At 33.7% G+C, this 27159-nt stretch overlaps 2 protein-coding genes across 2 annotated transcripts; one reads left to right on the forward strand and one right to left on the reverse strand.

The window, feature by feature from the left end:
* The first annotated feature begins 1658 nt into the window (after positions 1 to 1658).
* LOC123549538 (senecionine N-oxygenase-like) lies at positions 1659 to 4633 on the forward strand. The gene is made up of 3 exons (XM_045337707.2): positions 1659 to 1871; positions 2664 to 2828; positions 3091 to 4633. Exons 1-3 carry the CDS (start codon positions 1721 to 1723, stop codon positions 3822 to 3824), a joined length of 1050 nt encoding a protein of 349 aa, XP_045193642.2. The 5' UTR covers positions 1659 to 1720; the 3' UTR covers positions 3825 to 4633.
* Positions 4634 to 9760: 5127 nt separating this feature from the next.
* On the reverse strand, positions 9761 to 24514 carry LOC128548987 (DBH-like monooxygenase protein 1 homolog). Its single transcript, XM_053524854.1, has 12 exons — positions 24290 to 24514; positions 21532 to 21626; positions 18690 to 18839; positions 17542 to 17715; positions 17125 to 17205; positions 15142 to 15312; positions 14138 to 14407; positions 13185 to 13376; positions 11860 to 11919; positions 11549 to 11668; positions 11115 to 11222; positions 9761 to 9928 (listed from the first exon to the last, which is right to left on the reverse strand). The coding sequence occupies exons 1-12, from the start codon at positions 24474 to 24476 to the stop codon at positions 9845 to 9847; spliced, it is 1692 nt and encodes a 563-aa protein (XP_053380829.1). The 5' UTR covers positions 24477 to 24514; the 3' UTR covers positions 9761 to 9844.
* Positions 24515 to 27159: the final 2645 nt, after the last annotated feature.

Genomic DNA, 27159 nt, shown 5'->3' on the forward strand with positions numbered 1-27159 from the left:
ACCGAGTTAGAAAAATATGTAAACTAATCATGAATCAGTAAAAACTTGCTTTAGATATATTACTTGTGAAATGAAATAGACTTGTTATCTGTCAAGATTATAATCATTTGGTAATATTATATGTTTAAGAGATGAACTGTGTTGGTGCATTATTTTATTTACTCCACTTCACAATAGAAATAATTGCCAAACGTATTTGATTTGATGTACTATGATTATATTTGGGCTTTATTGTACAATGTTATATCTTAAGCAAATGACCTCTCGTGTACTTGACACTAACAATAATTATTTATTTACAAATATTTACTGAAAATCACTTACTTAAATGATTATTAGCTGTCAATAATGATTTATCTCTGACTAGTTATTTCTAGTATTTATATTGGCACCATAAAATTACCAGATAATGCGCGTAATACGTAACAAGTCGCTAATTGGCCTGTAATGATGCCGGTATGACGTAAAAAAACAACAGAAACAAAACATGCAGATCACAGGGAGGGACAAAACGAACAATTAGGGGAACACAATTGAGCACCATAAGTGGCAAGAAAACCCTTGAATTATGGTGATCCAATCCATCATGAAGATTGTCTGTATCTTGAAGTTTACACAGGCATTCGTTGCGTGATAAAGCTAATCACCATGTTCGTTTGGCAATTTGTTTCGTTTCATAATCAATATCTAACTTAAATATATAAAATTTTATACAATGCTAGTGGTCAAAACCTTCTCATTTCCAGTCGAAGACATCCACCCTTCATTTGCAGGCACAAAATTGTCAAACTTCCGGAAAAGTATATAAGTGTTCTTTGTGTCATATTTGGGAAATTATGTTTGTTTTCAGTTTTATTTTTTAAAGGGTACTAACGTGCATAAGTTAATCACAATTCGCCGTGATCGACTAATTCCCTTGACCACCATATATTAACAGCAAAAAAGTTAATGTTCCTTCGTAAAGTAGAGTTATTGCAAAGCATTATTATCTTACATTGTACAAAGAGAATGAGAGAAAAAAGTAAGTCACTATGCTGTAGTGTGTCTTTAAAGACTCACCACAACCTAGTGACCTAATTTTTCATTCCACATGAATTTCGTGCAAATCATCCTGATGAAACTTGTATTATACAGCTATTCTGCAAGAGGACAGATGGGCAATTTAGGCCCTCCCTGAATTAATGTTTTCACAACTTCATCTGCAAAATTTTCAGTTCTTCTTTTTTCAGTATAGTTTTAAAAACATAGAATAAAAATTATCTTACACTGTAGAAACAAGATATGGTCTGAATTTTACCTTAATATAGCAAGCAATGTGCATACTACTACCTTAATTTAATAACATATTTAGACATTAAACACATTGTTTAGGCCCTATATATGTCACTGTCGATTTGTAACTAGATACTTGATATTTCTCATTTTTTTCATGCAAACCATGTATAATTACCATCATGGAAATGTAAAAGAGTACGGATATTTTGTGGCGCGTCTTTAAATTGTATTGCATTACATGAAGTTCATCATTACAAGTACCAAGTCAGTGACGTGACCGAGATAAACTTTTTATTGTTATAAGACGGTTATGGTGTTATCAGTAAATGAGATATAGGGCGTAAACAGCTCATTCAATGAAATTTTTACTGCGAGTGGTTGGTGTTTAAACTAATTTCGTTCTAGATTCTGTTTTTATAAAATAAAATTAATCAGTACATAAAGCATGTCGCGGCCACGAATATGCATCATTGGCGCCGGACCGTCTGGATTGTCGACACTGTATCACTTTGCTAAAATGGAGCAGATGCCGGAAATTGTTTGTTACGAGAAACAGAGCATATGGCTTGGTCTCTGGAACGTTTCATGGAGAACAGGTAAGTACGCCTTTCTACCCCTTACCCCTCCCTCCCCCTCTGTCTATACTTTGCATAAAATTTAAATGTACTTGTTGGATTTTAGAAGCAACCCGTCTGTAATATTTCTCCGTTACAGCTTTTTTTTTGTTGTAGGCCTACTTGGCAAATGCATGGCTCTGAGGCTGTGTTTTTAGTGAGAAATCTACCCTTACCTATTTTCTTTTTTTAAACCGGTAAATACTGTAAAATACGCAAGTCTGGAAGGTGAATCATCAAAATATTGAAATATATAGTAAGTTATACATTTCAGTATGAACAGAGTAAAGCTTTATTTCCATTATTTTGACTACATTTCTATTGCCTGCCATATGTAATACAAACCACATGCAGGAAGCGGAAGTGTTTCTTATGACTAACTATTAAAGGGGAAATATATATTTATTTAATTACTAAGTAAGTACTTGTAGTTACTAAATGTCTAACATTTGACATCTTGAGGAGTGCGCCTATAGCAATACCTTCTACTGTAAGGAATAATGTATAAAATATTTTAACTTGTTTGGAAACAGGGTCTGTAGATAAACGTAGTACATGACAGTATTCGAAACAATACTGTTAACTAAATTAAACCTACTGAAAACCCAATTCAACTTTTCGAACAAGTTTCTACAGAGTTGTCTTCTAATAATTCATCTAATCACAAACGTAATGACCTAATATGTTGTTTTCAATACAAGTGAAGAATAATTGACACATTCATGTTTTAAAAGCAATATTTTCTATGTTTGGTATCAAATGTCTTTTCTCTAGGACTTGACGAAAACGGAGAGCCTGTTCATACAAGTATGTACAAGCATATGTGGTGTAATGGACCGTGTGAATCGCATGAGTATTACGATTACACCGTAGAACAACACTTTGGTCAGAGAACTCCATCATTTCTTTCTCGTATTGCTATGAGGGATTACCTTGAAGGTATTTGAAATGTTCTGTTCTAGTCTACTATACTACATGTTCACAGGGAGGTGCAAGTTAAAATGGTTTAAGCCTAAAGAATGAGGCACTTACGACCCCTGGATATAAACCTATACTATCAATTCCGTCTAGGAATTTCAAAAACTGTTTTATATGTATAAGCCGTTATGAACTGTTCCTCATTAATTCCGACAATTAAAAGAATGAAACTTTAAAAAGGTATAAAAATGTAGGCAATACTAATTCATATATATCATTTCAGGTCGTTTTACAAGAGGAGCACCTCGTGGACGCAACCTTAAGGACTATATACATTTTAATACCGCTGTCCGTTTTGTGAAGTACATGGACGATAAAGATGAATTCATAGTTACAGTAAATGATTATAGCATCAGACAGACACGAGAGGAAACGTTTTCACACGTTATTGTAGCAAATGGTATTTTTAACACACCAAATCTCCCAGAGTACCCTGGTATGAACGAGTTCAAAGGTCGCATTCTACATTCGCACGGCTTTCGCGACGCTAGGGACTTTACTGGACAAAGGGTATTGATTATTGGCGCTGGTTATACCGGCGAAGATCTGGTAGTGCAACTACTCAAGTTTGGAGCGAAAAGCGTGATTCTCGCCTACAGAACGAGACCTAAAGGTGATACATGCATAATGCCAGACGGTGTTGAAGAGAGACCAATGGTGGAACGTTTTGACTATGATAAGGCCCACTTCAAAGATGGGTCATCTGCAGAAATCGATGCCGTTATTTTGACTACAGGCTACAGGAACTATTTCCCATTCTTGGAAGACAGGTTTAGGATTCCAGAGGAAACGCATCCTTACCCGGAAGGATTGTACAAAGCTTCTTTATTTTACAAGGCAGGAAACAACCGACTGTTTTATATAGGGGTTCTAGAGCAAATTCATACCTTTCTGTTCTTCGAAGTCATGGCAAGCTGGACTTGCAAGTATTTCATCCAAATTTTAACTCTTTCATAAAGTTTGCAATAGAAAATTACACCACTTTTCCGAAACTATGAAGATCTCAGGTTTCAATTTCATTATCATCTATTTCAAGTATTTACATAATGTTTACTAGACAAAATGAAAGAAAGTCACTCTATATTAGTCATTTGTCCAGCGCTTTAAGTGTTGGATTCTTAATTTAACTGAATATTGGGCCAATTTTAGGATAAATTCATTCTTATTCAATTAAAATGACCTCTGTGTCCGAGTAGTTAAGAGCTTTGACTTTGAATCATTTGTCACTCACGGCTCTAGATATGAAACCCCGCTTTGGGAGTTTAATTCATTCATCAAGCATATTGATTCTACCCAGCTGCTACTCTCGAAAAGCTGGAAAGTCTCATATACCATAAAACTATGTCTGTTTGAAGTTTAAGTAGAATAAAGAATTAATCAGAATTATTATTTTAGTCGACAGTACGTGAACGGGCATATGGAATTGAATTTACGTAATGAGCATGTGTGAATAATATCATGAATACTAGTAGTTATAACGATAACTGTGTCATGAATAGTTTATCAGTGTGCCTGTATAAGACAGTCACTATGCTGACACTTAACATAATCTAAATATATATACACCTTGTAAATTAGTAAATTAAGACGATACATTCTTCAAATAATGCTGTAGTTTCAGTGTAAAAGATGTATTTGTGTTGTTTTCTTTTATATATTTAGAAAATATACGCGCAATTGTGGTATCTTCCAAATCTGTGTATCATTTTCTCTACTGCTAAGTTTGTATGTATCAGCTTCTAAAACTAGTGCTACAGTACATAACATTAAAACATCTAACCTAATATGTTCTGACAGATGCCATTGCAACTTGAGAAACAATCAAATTAACCCGTTCAAACTTTGAAACTTAAGAACTATGTTTGATATAGTTCGAGCGTGACGGGAGACGAAAAGTGCATCAAGGAAGGACAATTATCCGAAGACTGTTATTATAACATATTTTATGACATATTTGTTTTACAGATATATCATGGGGCAACTACCAGATGAACCAAAAGAACAAAAGGAGATGGAAGCCGATTGTCATAAATGGATTGATCACGTGAACGCAGTCGCATCAGAGGCGGATTTCGTTCGTTTTCAAACAGCTCTGATATCACATCTAGCAGAGCTATCAGGTTATAATGTCCATAAAAGACAGTTTGAAAGGACGCGAAGCCGATTCGTACAAACGCGGAGTATAGTAGTGATAGGAAAATTGTGGTAGATTACGTGAAGCTGAATAACAACCTTTTTTTGCAAATGTTTGCATCATACCGTGCATGTGCAAGGGGAAAGCAGATATTGAAGACATTGAAGAATTTCATTTTCTGGTAAACATAAAAAGGTATGAAAAACTATACATATATATCCACCCATGTTTGTAGCATTTTATTCTACGAACAGACCTTTTTAAAATTTTACATAGATCTACAACAATATTTACACTATCAATTTCAACGATAATAAGGGTATGTTACCATGTCCATTTTAAGATATGGACATGATAAATGTTTGACCAATTTGAAATTAACTTTCAAATAAAAAAAAAAGAACTGGAGCAAACTATGATTTAAATTACATGACACATTGATTACATTTCTTACTTTATCACTTTAGTACATTGAATATTACTTATTGGATACAGATAAATTCCAAAATTTACATAAAATCATTTTTTTGCTTTAATTGTTTTCTGAGAATTTTTCTCTGGTAGACTTAAAAGTGTATTAAAAATTGCATATTTTTATCATGTTGTTTCCCAATGCCCAGCTTTTGTTTTCTTTTTTGCTGTAAAAGCGGCTTATATGTCCTTGCTTTTTATACAATATTCAACAGAAAGAAACTATAAAAATTAATGGTATCCATGCTTTTTTCTGAGATATTAAGATTACTAGTACTTACTCAGATTGAGACTCATTTTTACAAAAATAATAACTCATTTTAAGATAAAAAAAAAACAAATCTATTTCCGGCAGCCTAACTTGTTAAATATGATTTCCTACACATTTAACAACAGTCTAAATAAACTATCATTAAAACATGCATACATCTTGCATAAAAATAAACAGCAACAACCATATACTGCATGGTGTTTACTTTCCGTCTTCGACCTTGTAAATAGGCTTGGTTGTATTTCCTTTACAGAGAAAGAACTTTATATTTATAAAGAGAGAAAGACATTAAAAACCCTAGAAATTGATTCCTAAGTCCTGCAAATAACCAAAAATGATTTTACGGACATGATTTGGATAAAAACCTTGTTTATATTAATTACTGAAGTTTGAAAATGAAAAGAGTTTGAGACGACACAATATTGTATGTTTTACAACAAAGGCAAGTAGGATATAATCATATGCGTTTGATTACCCTTTAAAGCTGCTTCAGATGTTTTCGTCAGCTTATTTACAGAAACAAGTATTTTTAACAAGCCGATGATAAAATGAAATATCACTTACCGTTTGATAGTGAAGATAAAAATGTTTTGCTTGTATCAAAATGTCCCATTTATGAACAGGTATTGTAGGATCTGACAGGTTGGATAGTAAATGTGCAAACATATTAAAGCCTATTCTTTAGGAAGAAACCGAACTTTTCGGTTTTAACCAGCTGAAAACCTTTTCACATCATTTTTTTTTGATTAACGCGATGTATCCGATACTGTCCGTTTCTATTCAACATTATATTTAATACCAAAAGAAAATTAAAAACAGACCGAAAACTGCAATAAGAGGCCAAAACTTGGATGCATTTACTATCTGACAATTTTATGAAATTAAATGTAACAGTATACTTGGTGTGTCCAGTCAAGCTTACGCCAAATTCTAATTCCCTACAATGTGAAATATTTATTTAACTTTGTTTTTATAACCTCAAAAGATTAATTGAATAAAAACAGTTGTTTTATGACTGTATAAGTAAAATGTTTTCATGAAGTTCGTGTAGTGGAAAAAGTAGGTCACTTCTTTTTTTCATGAGTCTCAAATAAATGCAAATAATTCTTTACCATATTTTGAAATATATACTGACGGCTTGTAACAAAAGAAAATTAACAAGCAATGTTCAAAATGCTAACCTGTTCAGTCTGCAGCTATAAAAGAACAAGTCATAGTTATGCAAATTCCAGTAACCAACGAATAGGCATGGTTAAATATAAACGTGTAGGTTTTCATACTTTTTTATGTTTGCCAAAAACTGAACTTCAATTTCTTCAATATCTGCTTTCCCTTTGGACATGCATGATATGATACAAACATTTGCTTAAATTTCCGAAAATGGTTGTTATTCAGCTTTACGATATTTACCACATCTTTTATCACTACTGTAGCTTCGCGTTTGTACGAGTCGGCTTCACATTTTTCTCAAAGTGTCTATTCACGTCAGTAGACATGGTATATGTGTAGACCTGTTTTGAAGCAAGTTTTCGCCCATTGGTTTGTACAACTGTTTTTACCATCAAAGGACCTCGGACATTTTCCTATTCAGATTGCCTATCCAATTAAGTAAAAACTGACCTAGGGCTAGACTTCTAAAATAGCATGATAAAGATAGTTAAATATCATTTCTTGATACATTGTATATTCGAATAAATTCTACAAGTTTGTAAAAACAATAGATGACTTTGTAGACATTTCTCATTCTCATTTCTATTGAAATTCATTTTTCCGTTTTAAACATCTTTCCCCCCAGTGACACAACAAAATATTTCACATGCCTTTGTAAGTCAGCAAATGAATTTTACATAAAATATTTTGACACTTATTGCATGTGTTTCTTAAACGTTACATATCTACAGCTTTTTTCGTTTTTGTAAATATTTCAAGCATAGAAAACACTATAATAAATAAATAGTGGATATAGAAAGTCAAGCTTGAAAGCAGACTGATCCTGTAAAGTATATCTTATGAATCTTTCAATCAGGTATGCTGCCTTCCGTCAATTGAGTGTCATTAGGATTTAGACAACTGTGTCTGTCGCAAGTCATGAACCAAGCAAGTGGCTTAGACATATACAACTAGATGTATGTGTCTTCAACCTAAACCTGACAAAGAGATATAGACGAACTTCTATGGGAATAGTGCCACTGTGGTGCAAATGCCTTTTTACCCTTTGTAGGACACAATTATAGCGCACCTAGAATGCAATTTAATAATAACCGTTGCTTTAATTCGAACCAAAGAATTACTGGATCCAGTATCCTAAACTCTAACAGTCCAGACACCTGAACTGACCCTGGTAGCTCCAGAACTAACACTGACAACCCCAGACATACCACTGGCGCCCCAAGAACAAACACGGACCCCCCCCCCCCCCCCCCCCCCCCCAGAATTAACACACATTCACCCACACGTCTGAAACTAATTCTGAACCCGACCGAAATACTAGTTACGACCTTCGAAGAACTAAAACTGACGCCCAAAGAATATCTACATAAATATTGATACTAATGTAATGTTTTTAGGTCCACTGATATACTGGACCAGTCGGTATTTTATTACTACATGTATTATTATGTTGTTTTATTTATTTTTTTGTATTGGAGTAACAGAAAGCATAAATTAAAGCATTTAAATTTTTGCTAAGGCATTAAAAAATATAGGCTAAATGTGCATGACTCTGTGGCGTAGCCGCTATTATTTAAGCACAGCAGGCCTGGGCCTACAGATAATTTAGGAAACTGAAAAACTAAACACACAAAAATATGCAATATTAAGGGACCTTGAACAGAGCAAATGATGCATCTAGAACGTGCCCAGATGTATCATAAAATGCTAAAACCCAGGCACCCCTGGATCCACAGTGGCCAAGGCAGTCCCCTACACCCCTCTTCTACAATTGAAAAAGGCCAGCTACGCCAATGCATGTCAAAAATGTTGAGGCCAGCTACACCACTGCATGTATTCAATATATAACCCTCCCAATAATACCCGGTCAGTTTTGTACATGCATGTGTCAATACAGTATAACAATAGATGTTAAGAAAACAGACAATAGGCTATGGCCGTTGCATAAGTTATTATGGGCGCTCAGGAGAAAAGAACTGAAGTACAGATGTGTGCTAAAAGTTTAAGTTTTCGCGTTTCAGTTATTTCGAAAAATGTTAATTGAACGGATAATGTACATTGTAAACGTTTGTTTATTAATTTTAAACATTTACTTATAAACATATTTGAAGTTCATTTTACATTTTTCAAAAAGTATTACCCTTTGTCATAAACTGTTAAATTCGAATATGAAATAAAAACAATTGTGATAGTTTGATAGGAATACAACTTATTAATGAGTATTTGAAGCCATTATATAAAAATATCAGCTATTGAAGTCATGAGATGGCATTGAAATTTGGGAAAAATCCCTAGCATAGTGTCCGATGTCCTTTCAAATTTAAAAATCGGTTATACATTTGTAAGAATATCTTTTGACATTCGTGACGCGTTTTTAGGACATATGTCATTTTTACATTTAGAACAACTAGGTTTCACTTTTGTCGAAATTATGTAACACAATTGTTTCACATTTGTAACTATTTTTACATTTGTGACCCCTTTTACAGTAGGGGGTCCTACAAATATATCAAACTCGTTAGCCGTTGACAGAGTCTACGTAGAAATACAGAATGTATATTTTCAGAAAATTTTATCAATTCTCCTTTAATTGTACGTCTAAAAATTCAAAATATTTTGTTGCTTTACAGGTATAATATGCTGATTTCCATTATCATGAACATATTACGTAATAAATAAAGAATGTACTTACTACTTACCTATTTACTAATTCTCCGAAGGAAAAATGTTTAAACGCAGTATTCAAGTTTTGCTAAAATTGATAAAAAAACAGCACTTTATCATTATATTATACCAGAGGTTTACCTTATTTACACCAGTTACACAAACTACAAAAGAACACACACGAAAATGTAGCAATTTATTTCCAAATGCATATTCTTGTTACATTTATTGTCAAATGAATCAAAGAACTTGACCGGGACACTCTGACTAAGGAGAAAAGCAGTCTGTAGGAGGCGGAAGGTATTTCTGTACTGGTTCGGGAGGTATGAAAGTTGGGAATGGCCACTGTACCTGAAATAGTAAATAGTATAGTTTTAGAGCATATCAGTTTTTAGTCTATTTTTATCATGGTGAAATATCTTCTAACAGAAATTCAGAAATTCGGAATAATCTATACAGACTATAAACTGGACTATATTCACATAAAAATTAAACTTCCTTATCCGTACAAAGCACATACGGCAAAGTCTTATGTAGTAATTTAAACAATCCAATTCGATACATGGACGTGGGAGAGGGGGGGGTGAAAATGTAACAAATATAATTTGGTACCCGTGCCAAAAAACAGTCATGAAACAAAAAGCAATTTTCCAAAAAGTCAAGAGAAAGTAGACAGGATGTATTACATGCAGTTAGCGGTTTATTTTTCGCATGGCTTTTTAGCCTTTTTATTCAGTGTTTTTATGATAATAAAACGAGCACAATTCCGGTTTCATGTCACTCAATTTTGAGGCAAAAAGTGACACTCATTTCACGGCTAATGAGACTTGTCCCGTATACCTGACCTAAAACGTATGCATATTTTATAGCATGAGATAAGAGGTAACTAACTGTTGTGAATAAAGTTAGTCATAACCGTTTACTTTTTTTCACAAATTTGAGCTGAGTCTACATTGATGGATTTTGATTGTCTTTCGATACCTCAGGTAAAATGTAACACACGATCTCTCTAGGAAGAATATCCATTCAAGCATTCGTTTATTTTACACAACAATTTCTCATTCGTTAGAGTACTTAGAATATAAATGCCTTTGAAATACAAGTACCTCTTTCAAGAAAACGTACCCAGACAGCAATATGAAACTGGCTTTTACGAGATGTTAAGTGTGAGTGAACTATTCCGGGTGACGTATTGCTAACCGACTCGTTTAAATAAATTGAATACTACAGCTATATACTACTTCGATTCTAAAATGTATTATATGTAACAGAACGAACAGTTTCTAAATTCTAAAACATAGTTCGACGTAAAGTCAACTTTTACAACTCAAAAATCCATCAGTTATCATTATAAATTGCCGATGTAATTAATTCGTACTTTATGTTTTTGGAATTTATGTATTGTCCCAGAACACTTTATACATTAGTAGACAGTTTAAATTCATTTGTTTGTCTTCTTACACGACTTTATTCTTAAATATAATATTCGCCCTTGTTCACTTTCTATGAAAATAAGAAAAAGGCAACGGTATATTACTGGTAGTTTCGGGCCGAAGCAGTACTGTTCGAAAGTTCCATTATAAACATGAGACATGAAATAATCCAAATTGCTTGTCCAATCATATGTCCCGAATGCATGATGTTTCTGAAAAAGACACCATTTGAAATAGACAGCATTTAAAATAGACAGCATTTGAAATAGACAGCATTTAAAATGCTTGCCTTTGCATTGCAATATTATAATATTTTAATTTAGCAGGATTATTATTGCTTTTTGTCATTTATACGAATATATTGTTGACAGATTCTACTCGGACATCATTTGTTGTAATTTGAACAATAAGGTTGAAATAAACTTGACTGAAAGGTAAAGAATATTTAATGTTAATGTAATAAAACTATTAAAATGTAATAATAATATTCAACTCTGATCATTTTTATTTAGTTGTATTCAAATCAAAATTAACTTACATTCCTTGTGTCAAAGGGGAAGTTGTCCAATTTAGGGCGTGAAATGCATGTTCCTAACTCCATCTTGGGATAATAGAACACAAATGAATAGCACATCTCGTCTAGAGTCGTGAGTCCACCCTAAATTAATACAAAATTTTGCATAATGTGATTTCGTTTCATGGAAAAGTTCGTTATTTTCTCTTTGATTACTATATGACTAAGGTTTGATATTAAAAAAATCACCTGTTTTGTGAATTTACATATGTTTTGTTGTAAAAAAACAAGTATAGCATCATCCAGTCGTATTCTAAAATTGTATATAGACTTACAAACGTTGTAGAGTTTTTCTCTGTCGAATCATATGTACAATCCACCTGGAAACTATCACCCTACAAAACAATGAAAGACGAAAACTTTTCACACAGTTATTGATTACGAAAACAATAATATCCAGTAAATTTCAGTATGGTGATATCCGGTTAATGTATGTTGCTTACTATAAGTAACAACGAATACCAAAATAGAAAACAAATGTAATGGCATAGTTAAGTTCAAGTGTTCCGTCAAATAACGACATTTAAACTCGATGAATACACACGATAATGGAAATATTCAATTGAAACAAAGACAGGAAAGTAGCAATAACAGAAACTAGAATATTCTGTCAGAATGTTCCTTAACAAATAGTACATGTTAATTTGTAGCTGTGGCTATTTAGTATCATTTAACCAGATAAACAGGAATGTCTTCCCAAATTGTGCCTTATTTACAGTAAGCAATGATAAAATGTAGATTAGCTGGCCAATATGTACAATACATTTAATACTGAGTGGGAGTTGGTACGAAATGCAATATAGACGACAACGCTTTCAAATCGTGATTTACTTACATCAGCCACTGTCCTACAACACGTTTGCTTCCAACACGAAATATATAGGTGTGTGTGTGTGTGTGTTCGGGTTTAACGTCTTTTTCAACAATTTTTCAGTCATATAAACGACGGTGTCTACTTGTAGCAGTGGGCACAATGCCCAACTTTATAGTGCTGCCTCACTGGAATATCACGCCGTAGACACGTGGCATGATACCCCACCCAGCCACATTATACTGACACCGGGCTGACCAGTCCTAGCACTATGTCCTTAATGCTGAGCGCCAAGCGAGGAAGCTGCTAGTACCATTTATTACGTCTTTGGTATGACGCGGCCGGGGATCGAACCCACGACCTCCCGCACTCGAAGCGGACGCTCTACTACTAGGCTACCGAGGCGGTTAAATATATAGGTAGTCAACCTAATAATTATTATGCGTCGCTTACAACAGACGCTTATTCAGTGCAGGTTAGAGGAAATTTCGCAGGCACTAATATTAATTACGTCAGCTTGTGAAAAACTGGCGAAAGCTCTGTGTGGTTTACAGTGGATGATAATGACAGCTAAATTTCTTTGGCAGACAAGATGCTCTACAAAATGTGTGTTATTTATGATAGGCAAGGTCATTAAACATGGACATTGCATCATCAAGACTTATTAAAGCTCGGTGTTTAAAAGATGAATGACAGATGTATGTAGAAACATTTTTCCTTTTCAGAAGCTGTAAGCTGCATTGTTATACTATGACGTGGTATCTAAACACATTATAAAAGAACTTGTACCGGATAGATTGAAACTTCTTTTGGTAATGGTCGAGTTTGTTGGAAGTCGAAGTCATAACTGGGATCCGTGAACAAAGGTTTGATCTCTTTTCCATTTCTAAAGTGTCTTGTTTCTATTGCCGCGCCAAGTAAGTGTGCATGCTGCATTACACCAATAGCTTTAATCTCTGTCATGTTGCTTTGAGTAAATGCCTGAAATTGAAAACAATAATTTAACAATGTTGCACTTCTTTCAAAATTAAAAATATCTGACTACGACTATTCCAGTTTCAACAGTTTATTGTTCACTCTTCACAAAATACATGTTTCAGAAGGTCTAAGAGGAACAGCACTTTATTTACCAAAAAGCTGAAGCCAACATAAGGCTTTTTCCAACAACTGATCAGGCTGACAAAATATGACCTTCATTTGTTTAAAACTCTCTGACATCGATACCCGGTATAATATATACAGATTTTACTCATGACTTGCACTTAACAGTTATTTAAAGCCGTTTGGAGACACAGCTAGAAAGTTTATCGTATCAAATTAAAAATGAATAATTTTTATTCAAGAATTTTTACAACTTTAAAGAATCGTTATTACAAATATCTAACTTTTGGCTTTTTAGCCAAACGTACGTTTTGTACGTTTTACTCCCAGCGAGTATATCTGAGTTTGCGAAAATGCTTAAAGCCTTACATGGTACGTCCAGACGGACTGCATATAGAGATTCAAACTCCCATCACTCTTTATTTAAAAAAAAAGAAATACTACACACTACCCTACCAATAGAGCCTGTACCAGCAAGTATATTTAATTTAACAAACCTTGAAAATAAAAATGTTGAAATGTAAAAACTTTTACAAAAATTTAAAAAGTATCACCTGCTGTTAATTCATATAAAACAATTATCAAACAATTTAAAACAATGTCAAGAAGCCTCTGAAATACAGTGTTATCATAGCAGTTACCTTATTCACACAATCCTCTGTACAGTAAGACTTGAATAAGAAGTCATTTAGTCCTGGGGGTATAACTTGTGACTCGTCAGCCATCGAGCCCAGAAGTAACATACCAGCTTCGTGCTGACGTAGATTCGATGTAAGTGTTAAACGCATACCAGAATTGTCTATCAAATGTGCTTTTTGGGTGGGATTGTCATAGTGCGTCTCCATTAAAAAGAATGTTTCTTCGTCCGGTCCACCGATCGGAAACCCAACTTGATCGGGAAAGTAATATGGCTGCAAAATGTATACTTAAGAAATTGAAATGTTTAAAATTATGAACACAAGTCAATGAAATGCCAATGACAAAATTAATCATTACCTACCTTTTCTCATTTACTCTCGGTATTTGTGCAAAATAAGTTTTTCTACATTATGATGTACAAACTAGGATTAAACTTGTTATATAAATATTACAAGCAAGAAATAACTATTTTGAAAACACTTTTATCCTGCTACTATATGCAACTTGTCATGTGTGAAAATGGTGGATTAATGTCTTTAAAAACAAATTTTGAAAACATCAAGGTTGTGCTTTAAAAGTATAATGTTGTTCGTGTCTTTAGATTCAAGATTTGTCACAAAGACTATGTCGTATTAAACAAGAAAACCGGTCTTAAGCGTGGCAAAGAGGTCTTTCGTAGGACATACATGTTGGAGTTAGGATGACAGAAGTCATGTGATTCAAGACGCTCGCCCAGATCAGTTTTAAAAATAATACTGTCCAAGCCTTTTGATTCTATTTTATTTCAAAAAGAGGTATTCTTCAGTCGTGATCAAAGTTAACACATATAAACCTGTTAATTGTCTACTGAACATGTGAAAGGGCTTAGACCCATATAACTGACAATGTTGTTCCAGTTTGGAAAGCAATACAAATGAATACTTTTCTCATATTTAGTAACTTATTCATTTGGACTTCAGTCGCAAAAACATATTCTATTGTAAAGGAACTATGGTTTAAACTTTACCCCTCCTCCTACTGCATAAGCTACAGTAACAATCGGACACTGTGGTAGAGTTCTGGCCTTGTAGCATGTGCCAGATTTTCCATCCCAATAGTCAGGGTCTTTTATATTGCATCGGTATAGAATCATATGATGCACGTGTAACTCGTTCCCGGGTGTTATGATTGGTTCATACTGTAACAATATACAAATAAAGTGTTTAATGTAAACTAAATAATTCAAACTTCTATTTGAAGCGTAAAGTGTTTTGTTAAATGACATCAGAAATAAATGTTCATCAATTTTGTTGAACTATAGACCGGTCAGTATCACCGACTACGGCAATTTATATAACGAGTCATTTGATAATACTATCCTCATCTGCTTTTTCTATACCCCTAGCTGTCATATTTCGATATAAACTGCATACCAAAGTAATTTTCAAGTAAAGATGTATTCACAACGAGGAATAGTTAATGTTAACAAATAATTGGTTCTGCATAACTTATACAAAGTTGGGGCTTTTATGATGATTTGTATAATACTATATTGAAATTTGATAAGGAATCAGGGCGAGTGGATACGTTTGGGTTTTGATTTTCTCAAATGAAACGAATATCTAACTTTCCGCCTTTAAAAGGCAGGATGAGCCAAGGTGTAAGTGTTAGGCAGACAAAGCATTTTTTATTCAATGTTGACTGAACTGTGCAACTCCAATGATGTTTGTTTGTTAATTACAAATCAAACATGAATAGTAAAATTCGAAGTCTGACTATCTCATGATTATTTGAAATTTTAGTGCTTCCTGCATACGAAGCAATTGGTTATTAATGATTGATTTTGCTTAGAAAGCATTATTCTTTGGATACAGTATCACACATTGAGACATCGTCGAAATGAATTTACTGTGCTAGCATTTCTAATTGAGTAAGATATTTCTTTCCAAATTTCTACAGCTATAAATTTAAAAAAAACGAACGTTTAAGAAAATTTGTTTTTTGGTCGAAGGTGCTGTAGATCAAATTTCGTTTTAGAAAGAAGGCTGTAGTATGTATTGTCACAAATTTCAATAGTGTCACAAATAAAAGAAGGTTCAAGCTTATTTTATACTTTATAAACCAAAACACCAATATTGCATTTAATCTTGTTTGGGAAAGTTAACCATTTAAGTTCACAAAAGAGAGTACTGGATGATGTCTGGAAGCGTACTTTCAATATAAGTCGAGCTGCCCTCTTCTGAATTCTAAAGACTTTTTTCCTTTAGAGCAGTTTCCCGATATATTTGATGCATAGTCAAAAATCGGTAAATTGTAAGAGTTATAAAACAAATTCTTAGTATCAACATTTAGGTATCTAGATATTCTGTAAAATAGATACAGTTTAGAGTGCATTTTTTCACAAACCTTTTTTACGTGTTGCTCCTAACTTAATTTTTATATAAATATAAACTTCTAACAATTTTTGACATGATACTTTTTGAATGCAGTTATCATTTAGAGTCACATTTTTTTCTTACTTAATTTAATTTCTTGTTGGTAACAGTTAACATCGTCCTCGTCCTCATCGGATGGAGAGCCAGATTGTTAGACGTGCACCAATTATTAACTTTGATGATATCAATTTGCAATTTTCTTTTGATATCAGATACGTTTTGGTCGCTTACCTGCATCGTAGAATCATCGGTATACATGTACATGTCGATGTTTGAGTTTTCGAGTGGCCGCAGTTTCCAACTTATTTCAAGATATAACGCAGGCATATCAAATAAGATAATGCAGCTGTTTTTACCTCTTTACATTTAAAACTGTGGCTAGATATATATTGTTGAAAAGGTGACCGGACAGAACCCGTACGTATCCAATGTGTAAACTGATAGAGAATCTTAACTAGAGCGACCTGTAATAATTCTCAATATTTCGTTTTTACACAGTTGACCATTGTTGATATTCGGTGATTCATATCTGAATTTCAGTAACATGAAAGTACGAATAATATAGAAACATTTACCTTTATCATATGATGTTTTCCTATTGGTGGCAGCTTGAAACCTTTGCAATTATATGTCGTCTTATCTGATGGTACTAGAAACTGTGAGAGCAAAAATGATTGACTCTAGATAATTGTTATATACAGAAACGTCCTTTGTATAAATTTAAATTAATGTCTTGCAACGCTTATCTTTGGAACAGTAAGTTAGCACAGTGGCATAAAGGTGACATTGATTTTTTATCAAATGAAATATTTACAGAATCTGTTTGATCGGAATTCTTCATTATTGTCAACGTTGCAACATTTGTATAATGTCTAATAATCTCATATTTGTGTAGTGTTAAACATATAATCATGTACAATAATGTGATAGTAAGGTAAGTTATTGTGGAACAATCATGAAAAACTTCTGTTACGTGCTTATTGTATACTTACGTTACCATTGAGGAAATCGAAATGCCTGACATCATCAGGAAGTTTCACATCGGTCTTGGTAGGATTGAGAAGTGACGCACTCTTTGTCCCTCGAGTGATACCATGGTAGGTTATAGAGTTGTCGTCGCTAGGATCATTCGAACCGTAAGCATAGATTAGACGAACTGTCTCTTCCTGTTTTAAAAAGAAATAAATACGTTATATGTAATGAGGATTTTGTAATCAAATACTTTTCATACATTTTCAAATTAATTCATTGAAAGTACTTGATTCTATATTATTCAATTTGACAAAAAGTACTTTTAGATTTGAAGCATGAAACTAACTATACCTTGCGTTAGGATTGAGAGTGGGGGCACACTCTTTGTTCTTCGAGTGGTTCAACTGCAAGGTATTAAGTTGTCTTAGCTAGTCAGCACTAGTTAGCGAACGGTTTCTGTTTGATTTATATGATTAGATAAAAGAAACAGTACATAATTGATCTATTGTGGGACGCGTCATATTCATGTAGAGCACGCTTTTAGGAAATATATCACCACGATATATTTTGAACGGGAGATGCAAGAAAAATAATCTTACAAAAATAGAGAAAAGTGGAAACTTCACAGGTCGCTCAACACGATAAAAACGTAAATGTTGCAGGCTCGGTCTGATTGAGCCTGTTCTGTTCATGGACGGTAGTGGGAATGCATGCTACCGTCCACGCCCTCTAGCCCCGGGTTGAGCAGAGCTCAACATTTACACATGCTAAAAGTACAAAAAACAATTTAGAGACATCCGCAGATGTATTCAAACGGCGGTGAACATGGAACCTTCAATGATACACGTGTTGAGGCGTGTAATTCCATGAAGAGCGGCGTTTGGTGTAAGGCAACTGTTTTCCCATCCCCCGGGACAGCTGAGATAAGAAAAAAATCGCTAACGCTCGGATTTTCATCACACATTGTCCCTCGGGTAGGCAAAATCCCGTTCTCACAAGACGTCAGTAACTGTCTACGTACACACTGTCATTAAAGTCTTTACAGAACGTTAAGCATATATTCGTAGATGTAAAATGACTTCAGTGGCATTAAACCATGTCATTTTGAATTTCGACTCCACTTATCTGAAATGCATAATTATTGATTCAAATAGATATGTGTACTTACTGGTATGACTTTGTCCTCAGCAGCGTCACACGTGTTTATCTTTCTGACAAACTTGAGGGTTGTACCGAACTCGTTTTCCTCGCCAAACAGTAGCTCCCAGTCCTGTGACTTGTCCATAACTGGCATTTTGTGTCCTACCGTGTGACGGTCCTTTAAGGATGCAAGATTATAGTATAAATGTAATAGTAAGAAATAAAACTGTCGTAACTATGTAATGGAATAGTCCTCAGTGTAAAATAAACGTCGAAGTGTGTGCCTAACAGTCACACGTTACTTCTGTTATACCTTCACACTTCCGAGTTAACAATAAACAACTAAAAGCTATGTAATATTTCTTGACCTGTGTATTATATCCAACTACTCTTGTTTTCTGTTCTTTTTTTTTTTAATAAAACAGAATTAACGCTGTCAGTACAAATTACCACATACACGTAATAATAATGAATGTTCTCTTGACCAAGAAAAACCTTCAGTGATCAGTTCGGATAACAATCATACAATTGTCTCTGATAACTAGGAATATCTATTCATATAAACAAAGGGGTAGTTAGCTATTTTTCTTTTCCTTTCTGCTTTTATACATTTGGACGTGAAGCGAGTTTTTAATGAGTGTTTTGTGTAAATCTTCATGCGATATTTCCTCTTATGCATTTTTTGCAAAGTAGACCTTAAAGTGACCAACACACACATCTTGGTGTCAGATTTAAAAACAAAAAAAAACTTTTACTATATTCAGCTATATGTCGATGTTCTAACAATGTATTTTTCATTAAATTTTTTTGAAAATAGATGTTTTCCTAAAACATTTAAACATAAAAACATTCGTCTACAATTTCTGATAAGGTTTCCCAGGTTTATAAAAAACGGAATTCCCGTTAGTAAACATCACGTAACTATCAACACAGCGCAGACGTATAGGTATCGCACAATATTGTGACGTTCTGAAATAAAAACAAACAAAACAATGACATAAAATGAAGTCAGTACATTTAGTACGTTTACGATGCAGTCAATGATTTCTCGTTGGCCTAGACCGGTTACTATATTCGTATTATACTTTTTCATCGTGAGTTCGATTCCCAGACCCGTTAAATTTTGTCTTTAATTGTTTTCTTCAATACAATTCAATGAGGACAAAACGAGTGGGTAAATCTAGTTCTAACATGTTCACTAAAATCATGTCACAACTGACACGTAATTATATCTAGATACACTCCACGTTTAATATGATCTAACGTTTTTAAGCTTTCCTATGATAGTTTTAAACCTGTACGAGTTAGTTTTGTAAGTTTTATAACAATTTTACACTTCTCTTAAATAAAAGCATTGCCCAGCCAAATTTTAGGATTGATTGATTTATAGATACTAGCAATTTTATACGAAAATAAGAAACAAAACAATAAATTAGAAACCAGAGAAAAACAAACTTACACAAAGTATATTATGCAAAAAATGGGGATCAAACTCCCGACGAAAAGGAATAATACGAGTACTGTAACCGCTCGGCCAACGAAGACTCACTGACTAAATCGTAAACTTAGTGTATTGACTTGATTTTAAGTTATTATTTTGTTTTCACTTCTAAACGCCATATTACTGTGCGCTACCGATAGTTTGGTTTTGAGGTGACTTTTAATAATGGAACGGTACGTTATTTCGGTAGTGTTATTCAGTACGAGGGTGGTTCTTACCTAAATAGGGCAAAGTAAATAATGCTGACTTCCCTAATCGGTAGACGAGTATATAAATTGAACCGTCAAACTACATGCGAACTTTTGGTTTGCTTTCCACCATCATTATTATGATTATGGTTCATGTAAATATCTGAAACAGTGGCGGTATTTTGCCTTTCGGTGGTAAATTAATTTATAAATTACATATCACAATGTGAGGGTTAGTCGCATTAATGTTTTAAATCTACCTTTATCTTGAGGCTGATTGCATTTCAGACTCTTTCCGATAATTAACTTTGAGAAACTTCGATTTCATTTTTTCAAGTGAAAGTATTTTGTTGAAATCTGTGCACCAGATCAAGGGAAATGTATAATGCCCTTTACACCTCCTAACATCTGCAAAAGTATGCCTTGAGCATGACATGGCAGCTATACTCTTTAATATACATACACCATCGTTACTGTTTTTGCTTTATACTTTATATTCACGGTCAAACAGATCTGATATATCTTAATAGTGGATATATAAATGTTTTCTTCGGCTGTAGAACAAAAGTCAGTTCATAAAGTGAGCACCATTTATAATATTACCATGAATGACGCAGTCTCGAGTGTAGATATAAATTGTATCATTAAAAATTACGATTTTTTCGTTTCACCAAAGAACATTGTGTTATTGTATAAGTAGTTTTAATGGTAAAATGGTTAATATGAAAGCGAAAGTGATTTTGATCCCCACGAGGAACCCGAATTGTGTAACTATGACTTAATTATTAGTCTAGTTATTTATACTTTAAATTCATTTTCTCGCACATAATTCCCTAATAATGGCCTTACATTTGATAATCTCTCTGTTTGAAACAGTGAAATTGTCAGTAATACATCCAAAACAAAATTTCTATGACTATAGTTTTCATTCTGTTTTGTTCAATAAACCATCTTAACGTTTTGGCCTTTTGACTTTATCAAAATGACAAGTTTCGAATAATTCTCTACATCATGGCGTTCAATACATTAACAATAATATTGAAATACCAATCCACCGTCAAGTCCCGCTAATTATTATATTTCTATAAATAACCGAAAAGGATGAAATTAGACTGGTTTTTAAACCGCTTCAAATAGAATTCGTGGCACAACTGATAATATAATTACATGTATTTTCTTACAGAAAAATGAACAGTGCCATCGTCGGTAACCCAGCCTACGACGACATCTCCAGGAAACATGTTCCCATTATCTGACAGGCCAAATCCAACCCATCCTGTAAGGTTAAGAAATAAACATGAGACTGAAGATAATTTTCAAAGTTTGCTTACTACTTTCAAATATTACAATTTACCTCAGATTTTAATACAAATAAAAGTATTACATATATGCAGTGATCATGATTAAAATACATGTGAAATGTTAAAGAGTGAAGTGAAACACAGTGTAATGCGTCTAACTCCATCTGAATCTACATTAATGTGTATAAGGGAACTCGACGTAATGCCAGATTAAAATGCAATTCCACTGTAGTCGTGCTAGAGGGAATAGGGAGTGTTTTATATGTCATTGTCTCATGAATAGACTCATTAAAACCGAGTCAGTCTGCTTTTAGTTAGTTTAGAGTATATTGTTTCTCACTAAGCTTAATAAATTTAAATACACCTTAGCATGAAGGTCTCGTGACGGCCGAGCCGTTGATATCGCTGACTATAAATTACTTGCACTTCACCGCTGTTGGTTAAGCCCGGCTTAGAACGACTTAAAATTCTTCATGTGTGGAAACCATTAAGCCGACTAACCTTAAGATCGGTGGCTCTACCCAGTTGTCCGCCCGTGCTGAAATAATGCCCGGAGGGGCACCTGAGCTTTTCATTTGCCAAGGAAAGATAAAAACCCACCATATTACTTATAATTGTATCGGTGTGTTGTTTACGGTCATGATGACCCTGGATCGCTCACCGGAGTAATATGAGTTTCATGTTTCAAATGTCAAACTGATCTGAAAGTCAGTTTTAAGATTGGTGTGCAAACTGTATTTGTCATCACAAAATTCAAGGTTGTATCTTAAAAAACAAAAAGTAGGTCAGTAGGTCAAGGTCAAAGAGAAGTGACCCTTAATTACTTGGGGTCATCAGATAGTTACAATAAAACAGTTTAGGAAATACGATAAGAAGTTTTTTAAGTATTTTTGCTTATATAGCTCATATAAAAGTGACCCACGGGTCAGGGCCTTTTTTTTCACACCAGAGTCATAACTGGAAGAACCACTAGGCAATGCAAAATACTAAGTATCAAAGACCTAGGCATTGAACTTTCAGACAAGAAGATTTTTTTTTAAAAAAACCTATATAAGTCTATGTAAAACTTCGGCCCCCGGGGCGGGGCCATTTTTCATACCAGGGACATATTTTGAACAATCTTGGTAAAGGACCAAAAAGCAATGCTACATACCAAATATCAAAGGCCTAGGTGTTGTGTTTAGGACAAGATGATTTTTAAAATATTTTCCTATACAAGTCTATGTTAAACTTTAGACCCCCGGGGTGGGGCCTCTTTTCATTCCAGAGGCATAATTTGAACAATCATGGTAGAGGACCACTAGATGATGTCACAAACCAAATATGAAAGCCTTAGGTCCTGTGGTTTTGGACAAGAAGATTTTTCAAAGTTTCCTGTATAAGTCTACAAAAAATATGTGACCCCCGGGACAGGGTCATATTTGACCCTAGGGAGAAAATTTGTAAAAACTTTGTAGAGGACCATTATATGATGCTACATACCAAACACCAAAGCCCTAAGCCCTGTGGTTTGGACAAGAAGATTTTCAAAAATTTTCCTATATAAATCAATATTAACCATATGACCCCCGGGGCGGAGCCATATTTGATCCTAGGGAGTAATTTGATCTAACTTGGTAGAGGATCATTAGATGATGCCACATACCAAATATCTAAGCTACTGTGTTTTTTGGACAAGAAGATTTTTAAAGTTTTACATTTCGGTTGCCATGGCAACCAGAGTTCTGCATGGAATTAAATTCTTCCGGCAAGTTTGAAAGTGGGCCACCAAAGGATCATTCCTGTGAAATTTGGTGTAAATCTATTCAGTGGTTTTGAAGTAGAAGATGTTTTTACAAATTGTTGACACACGACGAACGACAGAAAAAGGACATCGAGCGGTCACAAAAGCTCACCTTGAGCCTTTAGCTCAGGTAAGCTAACAAAAAAAAACCCAAAAAGTTCTTGTAAACATGTTCATAGTCCTTGAAATTTCTTTGAAAAACGTGAATATAAGATGTGTGGAAGATCTTTATTTGATTTCCTAAACAACTGTTTTCAGTACTTAAATTTCATTTCAAACTTGGAAAGGTTGTCAACAGTTATAATGTCAATACACTAGCTGAAGCAATATGTTCATTCGACAACATTTAACAATTATGGACACATTCAGGACGAAGGGCATGTTGAAGTCTGCAGTATACTTAACTTAATCAACATATTTTGCATATCAGTAGACTTGTGCATTTGTTGTATAAAACACATTTTTGCTTTCTTAAAGTTTATATTAAAGAACAGACGAAGGCGCTGTCCAAATAGATGTATGCTAGAAAAAACACTACTGTAAATCTTAAGTATACCATCTTCGCCCGTGAGTCTGGATGTTATCAATAATGCTTCTTTTACCTTCTGACTGAAATAATTATTCAAACAGATATATGAGAAAACAATTATCTTATCGAAAGTAAGATTTAACAAAAAAAATAATGTAAAAAGAACAGTGAAGTGTAAAGAGATTTAACGCCCAATCTTTATTTGTTCTCTCCCTTTTCGAAGCAACAGTCATCATTGTTTTGTAGACAGGTGTTCCAGACATATTCGCGTAGGAAATGGTCTTAGGAATAATATTGAGTAATCAAAAACAAAAATGTTTATTTACCTTTAGTTCGTACATGCACTTCAAATGTCACGTGCGAGTCATTGAAGTTCCAGAACAGCAAATAATTTCCGTTTGTATCAAGACTCAAATCATTGTCAAATTTCTCTGAAGTTTTAACCCCGGGGAAATCTGAACACCAACCCAGACCTGCAAATGTAGTAAGTAGAAACACTATTATGACTTTCATATCTTATCTAAGCTTACTACAAATGCGCAGATGAGTTTATTTATATACACAGTCCTTTACAAAACAAATTAAGAAGGACTGAGGCGCTGGATTAGGTAGTTAGAAATGGTTTATAATTGTAGAACAGTAATTTTTATATTTTGAAACTTTTGACTGGAAAGGTATGGCTCACAGCAATGTAACATTTTGTTGAGATGAGAGTGTTATATATTTTTTAAATATATGATACAGTCATGTGTTTATTTTTGTGAATATACCTTAACTTATTTCCTTTAAATTCAGATATAGTTCTCTGAATGAAACATATTTTTTTCAGTTTTTATTTCAATGTAATTTCATACTAAGGTAAAATAAAGATTATGACTTCATTGACCAGCACGAATCATCATTCTGACAAAACATGTCTCTTCACCACCGGGTAGTATAGTCATAGACTAGTCAAACTGACATTTTAATTTCCCTCTACCCATGTCCTTTTTTTGTTAAGATTTAGTTATTTAAATATTATAAAGTGATAAATCAGGGGAAACTCCTCGTTACTAAATATAAATTCTAGTCGTTTTAGATAATATGTTATTGTATCAGATATAGATATTTTAAGTTACACTAGTGTAGCTTACAAGTTCTTCCTTTAGAAACTTTAGGCCTTTATACATACTTGTATGTCAAAATTGTATGCCCTGAAGGACCCAAAATTGCGAAAAGAGTTATTCTGTTCTATTCAAGAGTTACAACATATTCTTCAGCTTCTTTCTAAATAAACGCCGTTTACTGCCTAAATATGTGACATCTTGTTTCGCATATATTTATGTATATTCTTCACATTAATGTCATTTAAACTCAACTTTCGCATAAAATGAGTTTATTAGACAATATATGAATATTCAAAGCTCGACAAGAATTCGTGACACACTACTGTCGTCCACAAGTAATGTTCATTGTGTTTTTTCGCGATAGAGACAGGGACGATAAGCTCCCTCTATATTATTATGCCGAATGAAGAACAAATGTTAAACATCATCCGTTAAATTGAAATTTACTTCGTGCCCACGTTTTCATTAAAGTTAAGATGTTTTATCGTGTCATCCGTTTTGACAGGACAAGCTGTTTTGATGTAAGAGACACCTTTGTCACGTACATATCTATCTCTAGAATCCTTGAATCCTTCAGCCAAGAAAGAACCCGGTACCTATTACACACATCAACTGGTCATATTTGAGGTGCTCAAGAGAGACACGAACGTTTGATCTATCATTCGAGGCAGACGCCTTAATCACTAAACGACGATGTAATGTATATTAGGTTCTCCTACTTTTCAAGTATGCATGGCCAAATGAAGTCCAACTCGTGACGTAATTGTCACTGCAATATCATTTCAGGGGAGTTAATTACAGTCATAGATTGTGACTAAGAGAAACAATAGACATATTTGTAACTTGTGCATTCAGTATGTACAAGGGTCATACACAGTTAAAGAGTTAGATAACAACAAACTGTATCAGGTAATTTAGATTCTGCATCAGATGTCCATGAAGGGGCCTAAAAGTCAATCGATGGTCCGAAAACTAAATCAGAGTTTTAAATTTCGAAATAAATATCATCGTTCTATTGACCCAAAAGATAACTTGCTGCACAGGATAAGGTAAGATTTAGTGCAATTGACAAATGTAAACAGATAAAAGTCAAATTCTTTATTTTGAAATAGCATTGACATTTAAGTTAAAATTGAGCTCATTTTATATCTATATAGTTCTTATACATTTCTTTTGCAATTTTATAGCTATCATTTAATGTTTGCCAATACATGCAAACATCATGCTGCTAGAATTACTACGCGTTTTAATATTTTTATGACGTATATTCGATGAAATCGCGACTTATTCAGAGCAGTTTTACAAAAACGATCGCAAAAGTTTGCCATTACTTATTAAATGTATTCATATATATTACATACGGCAACGTAATATTACAAGAAGCCTGTATTAAGGACATAGACAACATATTGCAAGATTATTTGATACAGTTTTCTACGCTCTTTTATTTGTTTGTTTTATTTATTATGCCCACTTGATTATACAATAAGTAACACAAAATTGAGATGTGATAGAATAGGGAGGTATTGCAGGAAGTGTAAAAACTATGTATACAGTGGTAGGTGTTGAAAACAAATTAGCTTCAGATTTATGTTATAAAAATATACATCTGAACGTGCTCATTTGGCATGTGATATAGCAAGATAGTTAAACGCTGTAAATCGAACTGCACCATGCAATAAGTAACACAAAGTTGAGATGTGATAGTAAGTTACCCAAAATTGAGATGAGAAAGTAAATCAAACTGCACTTTACAATGAGTAACACAACATTCAACATTGAGATGTAATAGTATCAGAGTTAAACGCTGTACATCAAAGTGCAACAAAAATATATGATAGTAAAAAAGTTAAATGCTGTAAAATAAACTGCACTACACAATAATAAACACAAAAGTTGAGATGTAATAATTTCACAGTTAAACGCTATTACTCAGTATACATTATCAAATAAGTATGTGATACGGAGGTGTTGCGAACATATATATGTATAAAGTTTAAGGTTTTGAAAACATTTCCGAGTTTCTCGCTACACATAAAAGCTTCAGATTTCTGTTGTAAAAATGTATATCTGAACATGCTCAATTGGCA

The sequence above is a fragment of the Mercenaria mercenaria genome, chromosome 15 (genome assembly GCF_021730395.1).
Source record: "Mercenaria mercenaria strain notata chromosome 15, MADL_Memer_1, whole genome shotgun sequence".
Classification (NCBI taxonomy): Eukaryota; Metazoa; Mollusca; class Bivalvia; order Venerida; family Veneridae; genus Mercenaria; species Mercenaria mercenaria.